The sequence below is a fragment of the Corvus kubaryi genome, unplaced genomic scaffold (assembly GCF_017639235.1).
Source record: "Corvus kubaryi isolate FWS band 111438036 unplaced genomic scaffold, C.kubaryi_AGA036_p1.0 37396, whole genome shotgun sequence".
In the NCBI taxonomy this organism is placed as follows: Eukaryota; Metazoa; Chordata; class Aves; order Passeriformes; family Corvidae; genus Corvus; species Corvus kubaryi.
This window is the reverse complement of record NW_024581135.1, coordinates 30,195,987-30,216,302: the sequence shown is the minus strand read 5'-3', so window position 1 is coordinate 30,216,302 and position 20,316 is coordinate 30,195,987. Positions and strand designations below refer to the sequence as shown.

At 46.6% G+C, this 20,316-nt stretch overlaps 1 protein-coding gene across 1 annotated transcript; it reads left to right on the top strand.

Moving 5' to 3' along the window:
- The first annotated feature begins 6,363 nt into the window (after positions 1-6,363).
- Positions 6,364-15,929, top strand: NABP1 (nucleic acid binding protein 1). The gene is made up of 6 exons (XM_042041096.1): positions 6,364-6,675; positions 6,782-6,920; positions 9,963-10,034; positions 11,385-11,457; positions 11,727-11,793; positions 12,599-15,929. The coding sequence occupies exons 1-6, from the start codon at positions 6,585-6,587 to the stop codon at positions 12,784-12,786; spliced, it is 630 nt and encodes a 209-aa protein (XP_041897030.1). The 5' UTR covers positions 6,364-6,584; the 3' UTR covers positions 12,787-15,929.
- Positions 15,930-20,316: the final 4,387 nt, after the last annotated feature.

Below are 20,316 nucleotides of genomic sequence, written 5' to 3'. Positions count from 1 at the left end.
GGCTGTGTCTACATGCTCTTCTGCAGATAGGAGCTTGCTCCGTGCCTGGTGCCTGTCAGCTGTGAGCCACATCCCCGGCAGCACAGCTGCCTTGTTTGCACCGCACCGAGGGGAGGGTTCATATTCCCACAGTTACTCATCCCAGCACCGAACCCCCTTCCCCCACCAGGTGCTGTAGCTGCCTCTGCCTTGCTGGCGAAGGGCTGGCACGCTGTCTGCCGCACAGGAATGCAGCTGTCACACACGGAGCACTGCTTGCAGGCCGGGGGGAGGGCTGGTGACAGCCTTGGGCAGGGTGGGGGTCATGGCATCTTCATCCAGCTCTGTAGCAGTGTGAACAAAGTGGTTCCTCTGCCTAGGGAACACATCTGTGGGAAGGCTGGGGGTTTTTCCATCTTTAACACACCCTTATTGCTTATTTAGATTTGCAAAAGGTGGAAGTCCATATTGTTAAGACCCCCACCAAATTTTCAGAAAGAAGCCAACACTACTACAGGAAAAAAAAAAAGGGAATAAAAATATAGAAAAGAAACACAAATCCCTATCTCAAAAAGTAAATCCAAACCAAATTAAATTTTCAAAGCCTCCTTCCTGGACATAAATCCCCTAGTTTTCTTTTGAAGGTCAGCATTAGATGATGCAAGAACAAGGCTGAACTTCCAGCCCATTAGGCTCTACGGAGCCAGGCGGCAGACAGGGTGATGTGGTGCGTCTGCATACCTCCCCCAGGCACTGGAGAAGAGGTGAGAAACAAAACCCTTCTTGCAGTGGAAGGAGATAACAGATCCTTCTCATCTCCAAGGGAACGTGCTGCTGTCACAGGGCTGCCATGGGACAAGCTCATGGACTGCAGGAATCACTCCTAGCAGAGACAGGGCTGGCAAAAGGAGAAGGCATTTGCAAAGCCTTCTGAAATGTTGCGTCCCCTGGCTAAACTGATAGGCAAGGGCTCGCCTTGCTGGTGTTTGAATGGTATATATCTGAGCCACTTCAGACAACTCCCCAGTGCCGACCGTCCTGTGTGAGCCTCGTGTGTGTGAAACAAGGGACTCAGCTCACGCAGGAAGGCAGAGGTCTGTCAGAGCCTGGCGTTCCACTGGAACTGCCCTCATCCTCCAACTTGAAGCGTTTGTCTCTTCTATCAGCCATGGCAGGGGCAGTTTAAGGGATCACTCCATGTTTTTGTTGGCGTAAAGCTGCTATCTATTTTCCTTATGTAAGCAGGAGTTACTGAACTGGTTTAGGTGACTGTGACTGGAGTCCCTGTGAACAGAGTGTGGGTTATTCTGGCACAGCTACAGTGGGAAAGTGCTAATCTCCCCATCTGCACTTGTTAACCTTTTAACTAAAGATCCCTCTGATGAAGGTGTGAGGCTGAGAGGTCTGGGTTTTGCTACAGCACTCACCAGAGACCCAAGAAACAGCAGCTGAGTGGTGGTGGGCTTTGAGACTTGTCCTTTGGAGCTCTAGTGGAAAAGATGAAGAGGCACTAGCTCCTATGCGCTCCATCTGTATGGGGCAGAGTTAGACCCAAATTTCTGGTTCAAGATGATTCACAGCTGAGCAGGAAAGTTGCCCTAGAACTGCCCCACATCAGCGATTTAATGTAAGTCATCTGAATGATGTGTGTGGGATTCATCGAAAGAGGGAAATGAGTAACTTCCAAAAACACCTTGCAGGACTGGGTTCTCAGATGAACACATCTGCTAAAATGTGTGGAACCCAGGGAGAAAAGGCTACATTAGTGCAGCAGCACAAGCATGTGGCTCCTCTGGAAAGAATAAGAATGCTGCAAATTCTGATTCTTTGCTTTGCTTGCTTGCGCTTTTTTTTTTCCTCCCTGCGGTATTTACAGTGCCCTGGTATTCATTCAGCTTTCTTAGCTAACAGCTAGGGAGGTAGATGGAGCTGCCTGGAATCCTGGCATCAGACACCTGACAGTCCTTCCTGCTTCAGGCATCTTGCAGGTACATTGCCTCGAGGCAGGAGGGTAGCAGGCAGCTTGGATGAGTTCCTGTGTTGGGAACAGGACCCCAACAGAGCAGGGATTCCCCAATGCATCTGCCCCACCGACTTCTGGATGAAATTCCTCTCAAACCTGTGTGGCATTCCCAGGCGTCATCCATATTTCCCTGGGGAAATACTGGCCCTGATGGCAGAATATGGTGTGTTCGAGATGCTGAAGACACCAAACTACTGTTTGCTGGAGTCTCCAGACTGCCAGACTGGCTGCCAGCTTGTTGAACACACACTGATGTGCCATTAGGGAGCTGAAGTGTCATCAATGTTAAAAACCTGAACCTGCAGCTTAATTTAGGGGCTTGTCAGACATATGGTAATGGGCTGGTAAGGCTTGGTTAAAGGTGGCATTTGCAGGCATCTGTACATTTTTAATCTCTGTATACAATAAAATATTACACATTAGCTTTTGCTCTTGCTGGCAGATTTCTTGTGGGAAGATCTACTTTGGGACTCCAGTAGCACTGAATACTGAGCAACTGACAGAAATAGGGAGTTTGGACCAATGTCTCTGCTGGCGTAACTCCATTGCAGCCAGAGGGTGAAATCCCAGCCCTGTTGAGATGCACGGGACTTCTGCCAGGCTTCAACTGCTGAGAACTCTTTTAGCAACTCAACCCTGATTTTGCTTTGGACTGAAACCTCCCTGTGGATCTCAGCCTAGAAACACTTCCATCTTTCATACAGAAGAAAAATGTTCTGCAGCAAGCAAACGAGCTTGGAAATTATTTTAACTTCATCAGTGGAACCCTTGCTGTAGACATTCACTGCAGGCTAAATTTGGTTTGTGTGGTAAGACACTGAGTGCCTCAGAGACACCCATCTCCCTCAGAGATGGAAGGGCTCCTGCTTTGGCTGCAGTCACAGTTCATTGGATGTGCTCCCTGTTACTCCTGTGAACAGCACGAGCAAAGCTTTGGTGCTCTCAGTGTGACCCATTCATGCAGTCAGAACTCATCAACATTTTTTTAATGTCGGGAACCCAAGATATTGACAATGTACCTCTCTCTTCCCTTTACAGTGTATATCACTGTCCTGGCATCCCAGCTCCTTTTCCAGGCATATCCATTGTTACAGGGTGTTTGCTGGAAGCTCTTGAGGATGAAGACAGACCTGCATCAAAGTCCCTGCACTCCTGTTTGTGCAAGACTGACTACAGCCCCAGCAAGGTCAGAGAGCTGGTGCTTCCATTACCCACAGCTGTGACTTCATAACCTTATGGTTCTGAGGTCAAAAACAAAACAGGAAAAAAAGAGCTGGAAAACCAAAATAAAATAATAATAATTCTGCTCTCTTTATACATTATAAAGAAGCATGACGGGGAAAACTGTTTTGCTTTGCAGGTCACCTTCACAGCAAACAGGAATCCTTCAGTCACTACTAGATAATACCAAGGGCACTCTCAGAGGCTGGCAATTGGAATGATTAAAAAAATATGAGCAAGATTTTAAGTGTCTCTTTGAGAAACAAACAGAGCAAAATTGTTCATCAGTGGTAGAATAGACACTGTAAACAATGTATTTAATAAATCTGGAAGGATCTTGTAAGGGAAGAGATGACCAACTCTGCCTTTCCAGCACAGTCCCAGCCCCTTACAGGAGTTTGTAACCTTGCCTTCCTATCACACACATCAAGCTTTCTGCAGCTGTGTCCTGCATTTGAGAAAACAGGAAGTATTTCACAGAATCACAGAATCAATGAAACTGGCTGGTGAGCTAGTGCAGGTTGGCAAGGATGGTGAACCAGTTGGGTTTTGAGTATCTCCATGGAGTGAGATTCCATCACCTTTCTGCACAACTGACTTGTTTATGAGTACTCTCACAGTAAAAAAAAAGTATTTTTGTGTTCAGGTGGAATCTGGTGATTCAGTTTGTGTCTCTTACCCTGTGAGAGAGCACTACTGAAGAGTCTGCCTCCCTCTTGTTGCGTGTGCTTGGGATGGACCTTTGCAGCACTTGCAGACAATCTTTGAAAGCCAGGCAGCTTTTCTGGACGCTGTGATCTCCAGGACCATCTCACAAGCAGATCCCTAAAGAGGCCAAAGTCTGCTCTTCAGAATCAGAGTTGTGGTCTTGCCTTTTGTGCTACTGTTCCCTCTCAGGATCCTGAACTCCACCATCTCAAAGGCACTGCACTGAATGCTGACCCACCTTCACATTTCCAACCAGTTCTTCCTTGATTCTGAGGTCCAACAGAGCACCCTTGCTTATTAGTTCCTCAATCAAACACGCCAGGGAGTTGTCAGTGTGCTCTTGAACTCACCTAGATTGCTTGGGCCCCTCCTGCTGTATTGTCATTTCTAGTTTAAACCTCTTCCTACCAGCTTCAAAAGGAACCTTGGTATAAAATAAATCCCTCCGTGCTCTCTGCTGGTCCCTGTGCTCCCTGCTGCAGGCCTGGTGCAGCATTTCCAGGTGTACTGGCTGCAAGGTGGCTTGGAGCCCACATCTGTTGTCCTCTGCACCTCTCCAGCTGCTCTGGAGCACTGGCACTTGCCTTCCTGGACAGATGTTCACCTGAAACCATCTTACCAGTGACACACGACAGAAGCATGCTCTTGGTGAAGTGTTTTTGTGTTTTCTGCTTTTCAGCTAATCACCCTTGTGACTTCCTTTCTGCCCGAGGCTTGCCATGAGGTGAATAAACTTTCTTAACTGGTTGTTTTGTGCTTTTTCCTCTTGAAAAATGGAAGGGTTCTCCCCAAATCTACTGTGCTCAGGGCTGAAAACACAGGATACAAAATTAGTCTTTCCAACGGCTCTAAATAAATGTGGCAGACAAAAGGAAGGAGTGAAGGCAGAAAAACTACCTATGTATGAAAAAATTTTACCTGTTTTAAATAAAGATAAAAGTATTTTTGCCCAACCTTTGCCAGAGACACTGTCATTCCTGGAATTTGGTTTGAAATCCTTCCCAAGTGACTAAATTAAAGCCATTAATGTACTGAAATACAGCTGATGACTATGAAAGTTTTCACGCTACCACGAAATAGGCCCCTGAGGAAGTCTGTCACTCCCCTCATCTGCTCTCACTGAAGGAATCGGGACAGAAGTGGATTAAGCTCTCAGGGGCTTTAAGCAAACTCTCCCTTCAGATTCCTGCAGGCAGTGTATTTCACTCCGAGCCCTGAGTGGCACCCAGCAAGGCTGCTCCGCTGCCTACACACAAACGTTGCTCAACATTCCTTGGGCCAGAGCTCCTCTGTGGCAGAACATGTGGCCAGACATTTCACAACTGCTGTCATCTATGGATTTCTGCTCACACAAATAGAAAGCCCAGCTAGCTAGGTTTGGCGCTGACAAGGAGCAGCTAAGTGCACGTACACTGATACGCTACCCTTCCTAAGGGGAAGAGGTGAATTACAGGACCACCTGCACGTCTTTGGGCTGTTCTGTGGCATGGAGCTGTTTCCTTGGGACCAGCCAGCCAAGGATGTCACAAGGCTGTGCGGGCTTGTCCACCACCTCGATGGCTTCCTACTTGGAGAAGCTGCCCCTCCTTCATGTTTTACACCGTACCCATAGCCAAGCTCAAGGGAATAACACATCTCCTCAAGAAGCTGCTAGCAGAATTCAGAATGTTTTAGATACTTTTTAGTACTCATCAGGACTTACGCTCACATTTTAAGCACGGGAAGGCTCAAGGCAGGCTACTGCACAATCCCTGGCTTCCCCTACATGCCACGAGCATTCGGTCCCAGGAGCAGAATGATGTGGAGCAGCCCTACTAAGCCCTGAAGTGCCCGCAGCCCCCACAACTGCCTTTTCTCCTTGGTGGAGATCAAGTTTCTCCCGGAAAAGCTTCTCCCTAACAAATCTGTATTTTTTTTTAAATCCCAGTGAAGGAGGGCGGAACTACTGGGAGATCGCCCTCTGGGACACCTGAGACAACGCTCCTCTCGGTGTTACAGCCGACGCTTAAAATGGCGTGGGAGGGCAGCGAGCCGCTCCCTTACTCTGCTGTGCCGCACCAGCCGCATTCGGGGCGCCGCGGGGCTGTTCCCCGGAGGGAAGTCAGTCGGCGGGCGAGGGGGTGAGGCAAGGTAGAGTGGGTGAGGGGAGGCAGAAGGGGTGAGGCGAGGCAGGGCGAGCTGGCGGACGACACGCGAGGAGGCAGCCCCGGCTCAGCAGCGGCAGCGCCCAGAGAAGGAGAAGATGGCGGCGGCAGCGCTGGCCAATCAGCGGGCGGCGCCGGCTCGCGCCCGCCCGTTACCCAGTCCTAGCGCTCCGCGTGCCCCGGACTGTTCCATTCGCCGCAAGCACCCCCTCCCAGCTCCCGCGTTGGTGGCGCCCAGCCGGTATAAAGTGGAGCGCGGCGCACGTGTGCGCCTTAGTGCTGGCGGGAGAGGGAGGTGGGGTGGGTTCTGTGCCGGTAGTGTCGGTGTGAGAGGGAGCGGTGGGGGTCGGGCGTGCCGCACAGTCACCGCACAGCCCCTCTGTGCTCGTGTCCCCGTCCCCTGTGAGGGTCGCCGGTGCCCCCCTGCCCGGCCCCGCACTGCTTCTGCTCCCCCGCGGGATGCGGGCTCGGCCCGCCCCGCTAGCCCTCACCCCCGCGCCGGCCGCAGTATGAGCGCGGCGAGCGACACGTATTTTCTCATAAAAGACATAAAACCGGGACTGAAAAACTTAAATGTCATCTTTATTGTGCTGGAGATCGGTAAGTGGCGCCCGGCACGCCCCACCCCCGGGCCGCCCACGCGTGTCACGGCGGGCGGGGGGGCCGGCGGTGCTGTGCCCCCCCTGAGCCGCGCTTCTCCCCGCAGGGCGAGTCACCAAGACGAAGGACGGGCACGAGGTGAGGTCCTGCAAGGTGGCGGACAAGACGGGCAGCATCACCATCTGCGTGTGGGACGAGATCGGCGGCCTCATCCAGCCGGGGGACATCATCCGCCTGACCAAAGGGTGCGTACGGGGCCGCCCCGCGCCCGCCGGGCCGCGCAGCCCTTTGTCACCCGCGGGGCCCCTCCAGGGCCACGGGGCACACGGCTGCCCCCTCCGACCCTCTCCCTGTTACCGAGCCAGCGCCCTAAGGTCACTCGCCAAATTGAACCCACCTTTCCCAGGCCAGAACATGCCTAGTGTGAGTGTACAGGCTAGGAGGGGCTTGGGTTTGTAATGAGGACGTGGTGGTGAAGAGATTTGGGTTGGCTTTAGAATAGCTTCCTAGGAGAATACTTCTGGGGCAGGGGGGAATGCAACAGTCAGTCCTGGTCTGTAAATCGAGCAGGGGAAGTCCAAAGCATGTTCTTATTTTCCCAGCTAGTTCTTTACTCTGGCAGTGAGCTCCTTAATGAATTGAAGGGATGATTACATATCACGCAGAAAAGTTGCTTTTCATTGGAATGAGTTTAACAAAAATGACAGGCAGAGGAGAACCCTTTCAGTTTCACTGTAAGAATTCATGCTAGGGCTACACTGTAGAGTGTGTTAATTTGGTTAGGTGCAAATAATTTCTCAGAGGTAACTTAATGAGGAAAAAGGAACAAACCCAACCCCAAACTTATTGTGAGAAAGAATGTTAGAGTCAATCTGAGAATCCTTTTCCGTGTCATTTAAATTGTCAGCAGCAAAGTTACAGGCACTTTGATTTGAGTTCTCCATGCCTGTTAGGTTACACTTTTAGAAATCCATTACACTGATCCTTTGGCCTACAGCAATCCAGGACATGGTGGAACTGCAGTGTGTATAAGGTCCTGTTAATTTGTTTTTATGAAAAAGTAGGTGAAAGGTGACTCAGTGAGGCTGCTAACTGAGCTGCTCTTAAGTTGTTCATTTGAGTGTAATTCTCAGTTCTGGACTTAAATCGGATGACCCTTGCCACCAAAACTACAGCTGCTTCCTCCTATGCAAATGTCCTTTTACACGAAATGGGCTGACTCCTCAGCAGAGGTGGTTCTGGGGAACGCTGCTTGCGTGGAGAGCACGTGGAGTGCAGGGATGGGTGGAACTAAACCAGAGCTCTGGGCCAGCACAAAGCCTTGTGTGTAGATGACATTGAAACAAATTAAGAGCGATGCTGTTCAGCAGCGTTACTGTACTCCCCTCTGTGACTGGCTTACTGTAGCTGCTCTGGTGTTTCTGTGCAGCAAATGGGGAGTCATGGCATCCTCTAATGTGAAAAACTGAGCTTGGCTTGTATGTATTAAATTTATGAGCTGACATCACTATTTCTGGTGGGTGGCAAAGTCATGCCTTCATTCACATGAATTGCATGCTCCCTTAGGACTGCGGAGGGAGTGAAATGGCTAAAGCTAAATGCATTCTGGTTTGGCTCTCATCTTCAGAAAATTGCCCTCATGCTGGCATACAGGGTTCTCCAAGCACAATTTTAGATTTAAATAGAATTGAGTGTGTGATGCTGCCATTGCAAGGCAGGTGAATTTCAGCTCTGTAGGCTAATCTGACTTCATAGTGCAGAATGCCCTCTGATACAAGCAGAAAAGCTTATCCAGGCCCCCCATGTAAACATGGTTTTTTTTTTCCTCCTTGCTGAATTTCAAGCTGCAGATGCATTCTTCTGGAAAAGCAGACACTGATGCTTACTTTTGTCACTGGGTGGTGAACCCATTTACAGGAAGCCATTATACTTAATATTTGTAAATTTGAAACTAGTGTTGGAGTTTAGTGCTTTATGCCCAGCTCTTTTTGAGATAAAAACAAATGCTTGCATACGTGGAATAACTTTATGCTGGGGGTTGTTAGTCACATGACTTGCTGGGTCTTTTCCCAGTAAATGTATGTTTGACTTACATTTATTGCTTGGTAGTGCTTTTCTTTTGTTTTCTGCCACAAGACTGCCCAGCTAGCTGGTGATTAAAGGTTAGGCAGTGAGGGAATCCTTAAAGTGAAAGGTAGCACTATGAAGTGAAGAACACTAATCCTGGTTCTGGGTGGAAAGCTCCCAAGGTGGTATGTGCAGTTACAGTGCCTGTGCTTTCCTGCTGGTGCTGAAGTATGGAGAAGGTTATCGCTGCACTGTCAGTGCTGTCCTCTCCTGCCAACCTGCCTCCTCCCTGGTGCCTCTTTAGGGCCCTGTGTGTGGCCGGATGTCTCCCAGTCTCAGCAGATAAGGCAAAGGGCAAGAGGAAGGTTTGTTATCTCTGTTCCACAGATAAACGTGGAGCGTAAGGAAGTGGTGACTTGTCCAGATTGGTGACTCCGCGAGTGCAATTGCTGAGGCTCCCTGTTCCTATGCTAGAAGGCACACATATTCCTTTTAACTCCATTGCTCTGTGCCTGTGTTTCTGGTCTGCATTTTCCTCATTCTCTACACATACGTGATGCCCCTCACCGAAGGGAACAATTACACAGAAAGTTTTGTATGGCTCAAATTTCAGTGCTTGAAGTCAAGTGCCACTATAAAGAATAGAGTGCACTCACACTGTCTTTGTAAGGGAATGTTCCTGCAATTGAAAAACTATGTCAGTGTGTTTCTATATGTCACTTGGAGTTTGGTGGCCAAACTCGTGCCTTTGAAAAGCCCAATCTGGTAAGGACCTATATTAAGAATGGAAGCACTTTTGATCATATGCATTCAGTAGCAGTTCTCCAGCAAGCAAAGGCGATTCTTCCTGGCTCCTGCTGAAAGCAGAACTGGGAGTTGTCACCGAATATAACACAGATACTGCTTTTGGCAAAATGCCTGTTCTCTGCAGGACAAGTCATAAGGGTTGCTCCAGTCAACAAAAGATCATCCAATTTCAAAATAATTGGCTGCTTTCCTGGAATTGTCAAGGGAGTCTGCTGAGCTTCTGATACCTTTTGCTAGAAGTAGTACATGGGGATCTATACAGCATTAGTGTTGGTGACATTGGGGGCCCTGGGAGTTTTTTTAGTCTATGCTGATCTGTAATACTTGTCAACTTCCTGGAAGATAGCATGCTTCCACTTCCTCTGTCAGCTCATTCACTAGGAAACTGCTTCACTTCTCCTTTCTTTGCCCAGGTACGCATCTCTGTGGAAAGGATGTCTGACACTTTACACGGGACGAGGAGGGGAGCTGCATAAAATTGGGGAGTAAGTATTGCATGTTCATACTTCTCTTCTCAGCAGAGTGTCATGGTAAGTATGAGACCTGGCTCTTAGGAAATGAAATTTAGGGCAGCAAAAGTGTGTTCTCAGTTGGTCATGGATATAATGAGCTCTGACCCTCTCTGGACTGTAGGTACTTTGAGGAAAATCAGCTTCCATCATTGGCACCATGGAGGAGGAAGTGGATAAATGACAAGGGACTGAATCTGCATTGCTTACCTAGGCCTTATCTTGATTAACCACTTCATTTTGGTGGAAGCCTTTTGTATGTGTGTCATCCTTGAGGGACAGGCAATGCAGAGAAGGATGAGCAAGGTCATTCCAGTGAATCATATCCAAGCAGAAGCAAGCCTCATTTAAGCCTGCTTTAAACTGCCCACAGACTGGGGCAACAGCTCCTGCCTAAGAACAAACATGAGTAACATACTTGAGCAACAGGAAAAATAGCAGCATTTTCTAACCAGAAGAGTACTTCCACTGTTGCACAAAGTGCTGTGGGAAACCTTACAGTCATCAGGGAAGTGGGGCTCTGGGGTTGCTACATCTCTTCCTGTATGGTTCAGAAATGCCCAGTGTTCAGATGGAATTACACAAAGAAAAATCTACAGATTCTCTCGTACAGAATTCTTTACCTCAGAGCGTCACCCAGCTGGCTGGAGTGATGAGAGTCCTTATCTGGGTTGTGCCTCCCAGCAACAGGTGGGAGCTCCACTTCTGCTTAACCACTCCAAGCAGTGCAATGATCCAGATCTTTCTTCCTCTATGCCATAATTTCCATGTGGTGAGTTGATGGGCCTATTCTGCCATAGTCTCCTTGAGTGGAAAAGGATGCTTTGAATTTCATTGCCTGTTTTGGACTCCTCTGTGCTGTTATTGTTAATGGGGTACTGCATAGCATGGGAGCATGTGGGAGTGTTTGAGTTTTCTCTAGAGGTGTAATGCAATCCCTGTCTGGGAGCAGGCTGGATGACTCAGTGCCTTGGGTGACCTTGTGAGTGGGCGCTGGACAAGATTGTGCAGCTGGAAGAGAGACAAAGGGAACCCTTTCATCACCTTCTGTTTTATTTAGGCCAGTTTACCTCCTTGAGTAAATGAATACTTGCCTCTGCTTGACTGAAATGCCCTCACCAGGAAGATGTGGCAGCCTCACCACAAGCCAATAAAGGGATCAAAGAGCCTTTTAATACCTACAGATATTCTCTGAACCATGGGGTCTGGATTAATTACTTCTAGGTGATGGGATGCGTCAAGAACATATGCTCTGTGAATTGTGGAGTTGAGAACTCTGTTAAAAAATGGCTTTAGAACTTCCTAATAATCCTAATTTCTTCCCAGGTTCTGCATGGTGTACTCAGAAGTGCCAAACTACAGCGAACCCAACTCGGAACACATCGGGCAGAACAAACTGGTACGTTAAACTTGTCTGAAGCTTCTGGCCTAAAGTGCTCTTTGTTCTGAGTATTTCACACTAGTCTGTGATCAGATGTGACTCTTCTGGTAAAATGGACTCAGTGATACATATCTTAAACTGAGCCGGTAATTGAAGTAGTAGATAAATTCCATGTGGAGCCACTGTAAGAACATGGGGGGGAAAAATCATCCCCTTTCTGTAAAAATGAGAATTTTCTTTGTCTGATCCATGTCTCTGTTTTTTTTTTTTTTTAACTTTCTCTAAAGGCACAGGGTGAACAGAATAATATTTCTGCGTCAAGTGGTATGGGTACTTGTACTTTTGGGCCACTGGGTAAGTTTTTTTCAGTTTGTAAATGTGAAAAGACAAGAAGCACTTAATGGGAATAGAAATTTATTTCAAGGGTTCTCCATTCTTGGGATAAAAAAGTGTACTAGGCTCTAAAAAATCATTCAGACAGGGGCCTGAACCTCAAGCATGTAAGCATGAACATCTCCTGAAACTGTTTTCAGGATTTCTTCGGTAGGAGAGAAGGACATGAGAATATTTGGGGTCCCTATATCACGTAAAGGGTCTTGACTAACCTTTGTTTTGATGCTTCCAAAAAGTTTTTGCACGACTTGAAATTCTGCTTTTTTAAACTTCCTGAGACATTGGCTTTAAAAATGACTTCAGTCTTGCTAGACACCATGGCTTTCCTGCCAGGTTAGCTCCCGAAAATGGCAGTGGTGGTAATCTGAATTCCAGTATTTGACTTATCCAGATAATTTTGTGCTGTATTTAAACATAGAATCTTAAATACGAAAATGCTTCAAGGTCTTGAACAGGTTAAGCTGAGAGGGAGCCTTAGTTCTGGCCTGGCTACACAATGCCCGTACTCAGTAGCTGGTGTTCTAAAGCTACTATTGTGACCCTTGCTTTAGCTGGGAAAGTGGTGTAGGAATGAAGGGAAGGTAGTTTAGGAGAGGAAGAGTAAGCTGTGGTTTGGGGTCTTGCAGTGTCAGAGAGGCTTTTCTTTCTGGTCTTCAGGGTTTGGTGGTTACTGCAAACTCCATGTATTCCCTATTGCTAAACTTATGTAAGGAATCGGTGATTTCAACCCATGGAACTCGTGATAACCTTTCTTCTGTCTTTTTAGGAAATGGTTTACAAACTGGACCTGAAGCAAGTGGATTTCCGTTCACGTATAACCACGGCCACATTTATGCAGGTAGTGGGAGAGGCAATGGACGAGGACCTGTAAATCCAGCACCAGCTAATAGTGTTCAGCCTCTTCCCCCTGCTGTCAGTAATGGGAGGGACCCACGCAGGGCCTTTAAAAGATGACTATGCCAAATGTGGTTGTACAGCTTGCTTAAACTCTACACTCTACTTGAACACTTACTGCACTTTTATTTATAGTTAACTGTGAACCAGTTTGTCCTTTGGTTTTTTTTTTTTTACCTTTTGGTGTATGGAGCAAACTTGATGTGATCTATTTCTTGTTTTGCATCAGGGAAGCACAGTGAGTCTTCCCCATACGTAAAGGGGGTAGGGGGAGAAGGTGGATACAAGGAAGTAAGAGTCACATGTGGAAGTGTCTCAGTTAAAACTTGGTGCCCTTTGCTAAACAGAAGAAAATTTCAGTTACATACATGTATTTCTGTTTCTGTTGGTCAGCCATGTAGCCTTAATAGGTCTACTCTGTCCTGTGCACGTGTGCATTGACTTCCATTAGGGAAAATGGGAGCTCTTCCTATTGGAAGAGAAACAAAGGGGAAGAGCAAAAACTCTGGTGAGCCAGGTGTCCTGGGAATGAATATGGCTTGTAAAAGCAATAAGTGTAAGGAAATGGTGGTGCCAGACTAGTGGTGTCCCTGGAATCAGGGAAGGGGTAACTTGGAACAAAGCTGCAGATGTGGTGAGTGTCTTGAAGCTTGGTTCTGGTTCCAGGAGGGTGTACACTACTTGAAAAATCCTCTAAACACCATTATCACTGTCAAGGAAAGTGATACTGATTTTTGCTTTGGATAGAAGCTTGGATATTCGTTCTTGCTTTGCATGAGATAGCAGAATAGGAGGACCTAAATTCAGACAGTGTTTGGGAATATGCTTTTTGTAGTCACTCCTTGTGTAAAAGCCCAAGGTTACTTTTCAGGAGTCTGAATTTCCAGGAGTGGACTGTTCTCAAATGCTGCATTACCCACCTCTTCAGTGAGTCTGCCTACTCCTCCTTCCTCCATTCACTTCATTCCAAATGAATTATGTATTAGATTAAGCTGTGTATGTGGATCGCAGAGGTACTGGCTGAGCACACAGCTGCACTTCTGATGCTGTTAAGCTTTCCTTCCTCTGTTTTATATGAAATATGAATTATCCCCTGAAGAGCCCCACAACCTCTGTGTCCTGGGGGGCAAATAGCTGGTTTTATTTCTGAGATCACAAATGCCTTGACTCTAGATGAGAGTCCAGTGCCATATTTCAGATCAGGTTCAAAAACAACTCAGAAACTGAGGTGTCATACTGGATTCATCTGTTTAACTCTTCTTAACTGACCTCTCAAATAAAAAAAAAATTGCACTAACCACATCAAAAACAAATCTAACTTTCTTTCTGTCAAGCCATAAAGACTTCATGACAAAAGGCTGTTTCTGAATTGTGAATTGTCTCTGTGGTCATTCATGTTGTTTGAATCTACCACTGTGTTACTAATGTTTACAAGTTGTTTACATTTGATACTTTTTGCTTTTGGTACTCTGTCATGATTTGTTTAAATTTGCTTCTAATTGGTGCAAGTTCCTTGCTTGGTGTGAAATACTGAAGTTCGTTTGAAATGCAAGCATCAGCAACAACAAACTTCTGAAGGGAGGTTTAGAGAGACCTGTGTGCCCAGACACCTGAGGGCTGTTTGTCTCTAATCTGGTAAAGGGCTTTCCTGGTACTTGCAGGTGGAACTAGTGAAACTTGTTTTGGACACAAGAGGGTGGCATGCTTCAGGAGTTCCCCTCTGGGTGCTGCTGTGGAAGAACAGTGCTCACTGGTGAAGCAGAAAGCGTGCAGTCACTTCTGGGGAAATGGTGTAAGGAGGCGACGTGTAACTCAGGGACTTTTAAATTGCTTACTTGTTTAAATAAATGTGATGTATAGTCTAGATGCATGGACAACCTCTTCTGCAATGTTGCTTTAAGACATTTGATGTGCTTGTGAGAAGGAAGCCAAGAGGACTTCTAGACCTGGGAAGTACCTGTGATGTGTTCCAGAGGTACATAAGATGTAAGTATGGTGTGAGAGCCACGCTGCCCAGTAGTAGCTGTAAAGTTAGCAAGTGATATGTGCAGGTGATTGCATGTTGGGGACTATCCCTCATGTGGATCTCAAGTCCTGGTGGTCTTCTCTGTGGCATAAAGAAGTTAAAATCAAGGGCAACCCTGTGTTAGTGTGTGCTGAGGTGCCTGATACTTGTAGCTCTATGCATCTGAGCTTTTATTAAGCTAATAAACAGAATACTTGTTCACAAATTCCAAGTGAAAATTGAGATGATTAATGCTAATAAGTGGCCTAAAATTAAAACCCTGCAGTCAAGTGGATGATTGATGTGCAGTCGGGAGGAAAAAAGCAAGAGACTGGTCTTCATGTTCTCAAGGTTAGTAGCATTCCTGCTTTCCTGTTTCTTACATGAAACTGTTGCAGTTTATTAATAAATTTTTACTTCTTTGCAGGGGAAATCTGTGCCCTGAAATGGACATGGACTTAAATATAATAATTTTTCAAGGTCCTCTGATCTTCCACTGAACCTATGACAAAGTTGTTTCCCTCAGAGGTGTCAGTGTCAAGATAGTGAGCTCTCAGCTTGCAGAGGAATCTGGGAGCCTGCCTTACAGCTGTTGGGATTATACCACCTCGGTTCACAGAGACACACATGCATCTCTCTATGCAAACAAGCAGTGGTGAACAGCTGACATTAAAAGGCAGTTCACAGGTGCCCAGGGGTTAGGTCAAGGGAGTCTCTTCACAGATGTCTTCCTATTAAAGGTTAGGCTGCACTTAGGGTAGTCTCATTCTGGATAATTTCCAAAGGAAGGAGGACACTGGAAGGTGTTCATGTATCCAGGCACAAAGTGCACAGTGCTGAAGTGCAGCTGACTAGCCCCCATACACCTGAATCACAAGATGCCCGGTTCTCAGCACCCACCAACAGCTCCCCCTCTCTCACCTGCCCCAGCACGAGGACTGATGGCAGACTGCAGCAAAGTGGCAGTGGAAAGAGTGCTGCTGTATTTCTGCTGCTGTCATCTATGTAGTTTTTCTGCCCATCCTCTGCATGAGTCTTTTCCCCTGATTCAAAAGTGGCAAAGCAGTTTTGTACTGTGAAATACTGTCCTAACTTTGGGCACAGGGGAAAGTCATACACTCCGTCTCCACGGTGAAAAGGGGAAGGTGCTGTAAGAACAAATGTAAGTGCTGGACCAAGTGCTGCATGTGAAATGTAATCTGCCTTCACAACTCGTTTAATTAGCTTTGGCCATAACTTGGAACCGGCAGCTTGCAGTCCTGTGCTCTCCAAATAATGCTGCTCTTCAGCATCACAAATCACAGGAACGGTGTCTGCAGTGAATGCTGCTTCTGCAAAGCTGTGATGGGTGGTACAAAACACCTTTTATACCTCAGTGCAGTGTCTGCACAGACACCCCCCTTGGCAGCATTGCAGGGCTGTACACCATGTTCTCTGGGAGTGTTCAGTAGACAGGTGCTGAAACCCCTTGTTTTTCATAGACATTAAACCTTGTGTTTTGTAATGACCTGGCTGCTATGGCCGTCTTCTGCAGCTCATGTACGTACTCCCAAAACAAGGGATCTTTTCCCCACCAGAAGGCAATTTTCTTCAGAAGTTCCTGAAGTGCTTTTATAGGACTAGGAATTAGTAAATGCAGTGGGGTTTGGAGTGTTCCTGGGGAAGTCTCCTGGGCTCCTTCATGGCCCAGGTTGTTCCCTTGCTTCTCAAGTGCTTGTAGCTTTGCCCAGTCAGACACTCTTTGTTCTTAGCCCCTGAGCCAAGCAGTTATTTGCACTGCGTGTGTGGTGTCCAGCGCTGCTTTCCCACGGGAGCCCGGGAGGTGCCTTGTCTCCCTGCAGCCCTTGCCGGTGGCTGGCTCAGGAGCTGCAGTCCGTTAATTTGGGGAATTACCCCTCAGTCCAGCACCTGTGCATGCTCCTGAGGAGGCTGCAGGGCTGTGACTGCCCAGCCCGGGGCTGATGAGCTCTGGTGATGACCCCAGTGGAGCTGTGCCCCAGCCAGGTGCTCCCCTGGCTGTGCAGTGCTGCGGAGTGAGCCTGGCCCTTCCTGCTGAGGAGCACAGGGGCCCCAGGCGTCCCAGGAGTTCATTAAGAGATGCTCTTTCTGACTTCAGCCTTAGTCATGCTACTAAGTCCTTTATTCTTGATTCCAGAGAATGTGAAATTGTTATGGCTCTTTATAGGGACTCTGCTTTTTAATTTATTCTGTGATGGACATTTGTGTGTGTGTGTGTGTGTGTAACTGGGATGAGAAGATTAATCCAAAACAAGCTGTTGATTAAACTGCTAGAGTTCAAAGGGATTAGGAAAAAACTTTGGAAGTGACTAAGGGGAACTCTTAAGGACTTAATTTAGGGTTTTTAATTTCTCAAAGTTGCTGATGGTTTTTTTCTCATAAAGAAAACAATGCAGTTGTAAGAGCTTCATCTAAAACTGCCCTCCCACACCCCCAGCTGATAAAGACTGTCTGGATTTGTACTTGTCCTAGGAAGTAAGATTAGGGAAGGAGGAAAACATCAGGATGTAGCTCAGAGAAGAAAATTCTTGTGCTCTAAATGTACCTTCAGAGCTAAACGTTTCCTTGATACAAGTTTAAATGGGATGGTATCTGCTGTGTAGAGTGGATTATAGGGCTGACTGCCTGCTACATGTTAAATACATTTGCATATAAAAGACAAAATTGGTTAATACGCCATCAACTGCGACTCCACAGGAGCACAGTTGTAGTGTGTCAGCAGAGCCCTCTGCCAAGCTTTCTTTGGGTTCATGTCCAGAGGGTGAAATGGCTTTGCAAAGTACTGGACAGCTATTTGGGAAATTTGGAACCATGCTTGTCCAGCTCTTCCTATGTCCCATGGGGGTCAGTGGGAGATCCCATCAACTTCAAGGATAATTTGGATCAGGTCCTGTGCAGGCAGTAGTTTCTCATCTGTAAAACTGGGATAAAGTGGTAGTGCAGATCTGTCAGATGCTAAATTAATAATTTAGGAAGACACTGGATGGTGTGGAAAAGCTGAAAACCACACCCAGTATGTAGAGTTCTTTCTTTCTAAATCAGGAAACTCTTAAAAATATGTGTTTCTGAGTCTGGATCCTTTGTAGTTAGGTAATTGGGCTTGCCCTTTTGGATTTGCTCTTTTTTTTGTCCAGTGGTGCCAAGTGCTGCAGTTCTGTGCCCAAAACTGCAGCAAAAGTGACCTGTGCGACTGGGAGGGGCTGCTGCTTTCCTGGGCCGTGCCTGCCAGGGCAGGGGTGGGGGATACCCCAAATCCCGGTAGCTGGAGGATGCCATGGCAAGGCCTGTAGCAGAAGGGCTGGTGGGGCCCAGCAGGGCTCTGACTGGTGACTTTGGTACCTGTGTTGTGGGTAAATTTTTGAAAGAGTTGGACAATAACTGTCTGGAGAGGCTTAGGGAGAGGGGGAGTTGATTCTGGTGTGGGACAAGTGTGAAGATACATTAAATGACCTCCTCTAGCTGGCTCCACCATTCTTTTCTATGATTTATGCATTAGCTTAATTTTTGTAATTTCCTTCTTCCTAGCTTGATTAATACTAAATTTAATTTTCTATAATCAACTTGAGCATGTAACTTGGAGAGATGAGGTTTAGGCTGATTGCAGTAAAAATCTACCTATCCATCCTAGATTGAATAAAGCAAAACTATTTTTATCTCTAAATTATGCAATATTTTCATGGAGCTCTGCAGCCTACTTATATTTAACCTTTGAAAGGAGTGCTCTATTTTTTCAGATCACCTAATGCAAACTTTGCAAATGCGTTTTTTAATTATGAGAAATCCACCTGCATGCCATCAACCAAATTATTAGTGAGGCAGAGAAGGATAACCAATAGTGCTGTCAGACTTAAGGTGAATATGAAAAATGTTTAAATGCCGAGAGCAGAAGTTGCCAAGAAATAACTTTAAACACCAGGTGCTGAGGAACAAATTAATATGACTTACTTTATTTTTAGAAATAGTGAGTTGAGGCCTGATGCAGGTAAACATTTCTATGTGCAGCAGCAGTGCTTGGCTATGCAACAGGACCAACAAAATCAACACAACCTTCTTCTAGAAGAAAATAAAATATCTATTTTAGTTTTTAAAAGCCTTAGGTAGGGAGAGAAAGAGAACTTCATAAACTCTACTATTTTTAAGTCTCTGGTGAGCTGTTGTGCTGTTGCTTATCAGAGCTGTCTGTGATGTGGGTTGGGATGACCTTGAAGTAAGAAACTTCTGTGCAAAAGCCATTCTTTCAAGTGCTTCCCTAGAATGCCCAGTCTGGTTTCATTTTGGCTATGCTTTACTGATGGCAGGGCCCATTGCTAGGGACAGTGAGTCTAAATGTTCTTGCTGAGCTTATTTTCCCCAGTAGTATGGGGAGTCAGAGGTAATTTCTAGATGAAGTGGGACCCAAACCATCAGTAAGTCAGTATCATGAAGCCAATTAGAAGGATGTGTCAGCTCGGGAAAATTGCTGCAATAAGCTTCCTGTAGTTTTTTTAGCCAAGAGGATTTGCGGGAGCTCTCTGTACAACTTCATCAGTGTTGGACCTGAAGGCATAAGGCACAAAAATCTGAGTCTTTCTAGTAGATGTAAATGTCTGGAAGCCACACTGGAAAAAAGAGGTGCATTGATCATGGTTGTTCTGTTGGATGTCTGGTGACTGGGAAACAAGAACTGATAGTAGATCTGTAATTACCTTGTGTTTTTGGGGATATGCTTCAGCAGTCTGTTGTCACTGGGCTAATTGTGATTTAGTTTGGGTGGTATGAGCAAATGGCTCTGGCTGTGGCTGCTTTGATGGCCAAAGCTGGTAAGGCTTCTTCTTCAGTCCAGGCACGCAGGTGGCCCCTGAGGAATCAGCTTAAGGGATTATCTTCGGGTGCTGTGTGTAGCCTGTGACCAGAAGTAACAGCCTGTCAGAGGGCCCAGCTGTCAGCAGGGTGATGCACAGGAGGAGGCCTCCACAGGAAAGTATTTTTAGGTACCATAGGTCTTATCTTCCAAAAATATTTGGTTCTCTCAGGATATGAGGGCTCTGGGTTTTATTTTGTTTTGTTTTGTTTTGTTTTTTTTTCTTGTAAAGTTGAGAGCTGCCTGCTGTGCAGCTCTGTGGTTTCTTTGACTGTCTTCTTTTTTACCTGTCCTGAGAAGATCTTCTCAGTGGAGGTGCTCACCTGGTGTCCTGCTGAGCCTTCTCTGCCTGTTGTTTACCTTGCCTTGGGAGTACTTGCACTGTTGCTTGTGCCAGTGCTCGACTTCTTCTCGTTTGTCTCTAACATGTTATTACTCTTTGGGTGTTTGACAGGTCTGTCTCATTATTTCTGCTTGTTCCAGCTCCTTTCTGTATTACCAAAGTAATTTACAGCCCTGCCCAATTAGAGCCCCTGTTTCCCTCCCCAGCTGGGTGTGACATTGCCTGCCCTCAAGAATAACCATGATCTTGCTGCAATCCCATTGATGGAATCTGCTGAGGCTGGAGAAGGTGTTTCATGCATCACTGTAACGAGTTGTTCACAGCTCCCCATGTGCTGGGCTTCAAATTCAGCCTTTCAAAAGACTTTGATAGAGAAGAAAGGAT

Coding starts and splice junctions, on each gene's coding strand:
- NABP1 (XM_042041096.1), top strand. CDS start 6,585: ATGAGCGCGGCGAGCGACACGTATTTTCTCATAAAAGACATAAAACCG. Junction 11,458..11,726: donor ACATCGGGCAGAACAAACTG/GTACGTTAAACT, acceptor CTTTCTCTAAAG/GCACAGGGTGAACAGAATAA. Junction 11,794..12,598: donor TTGTACTTTTGGGCCACTGG/GTAAGTTTTTTT, acceptor CTGTCTTTTTAG/GAAATGGTTTACAAACTGGA.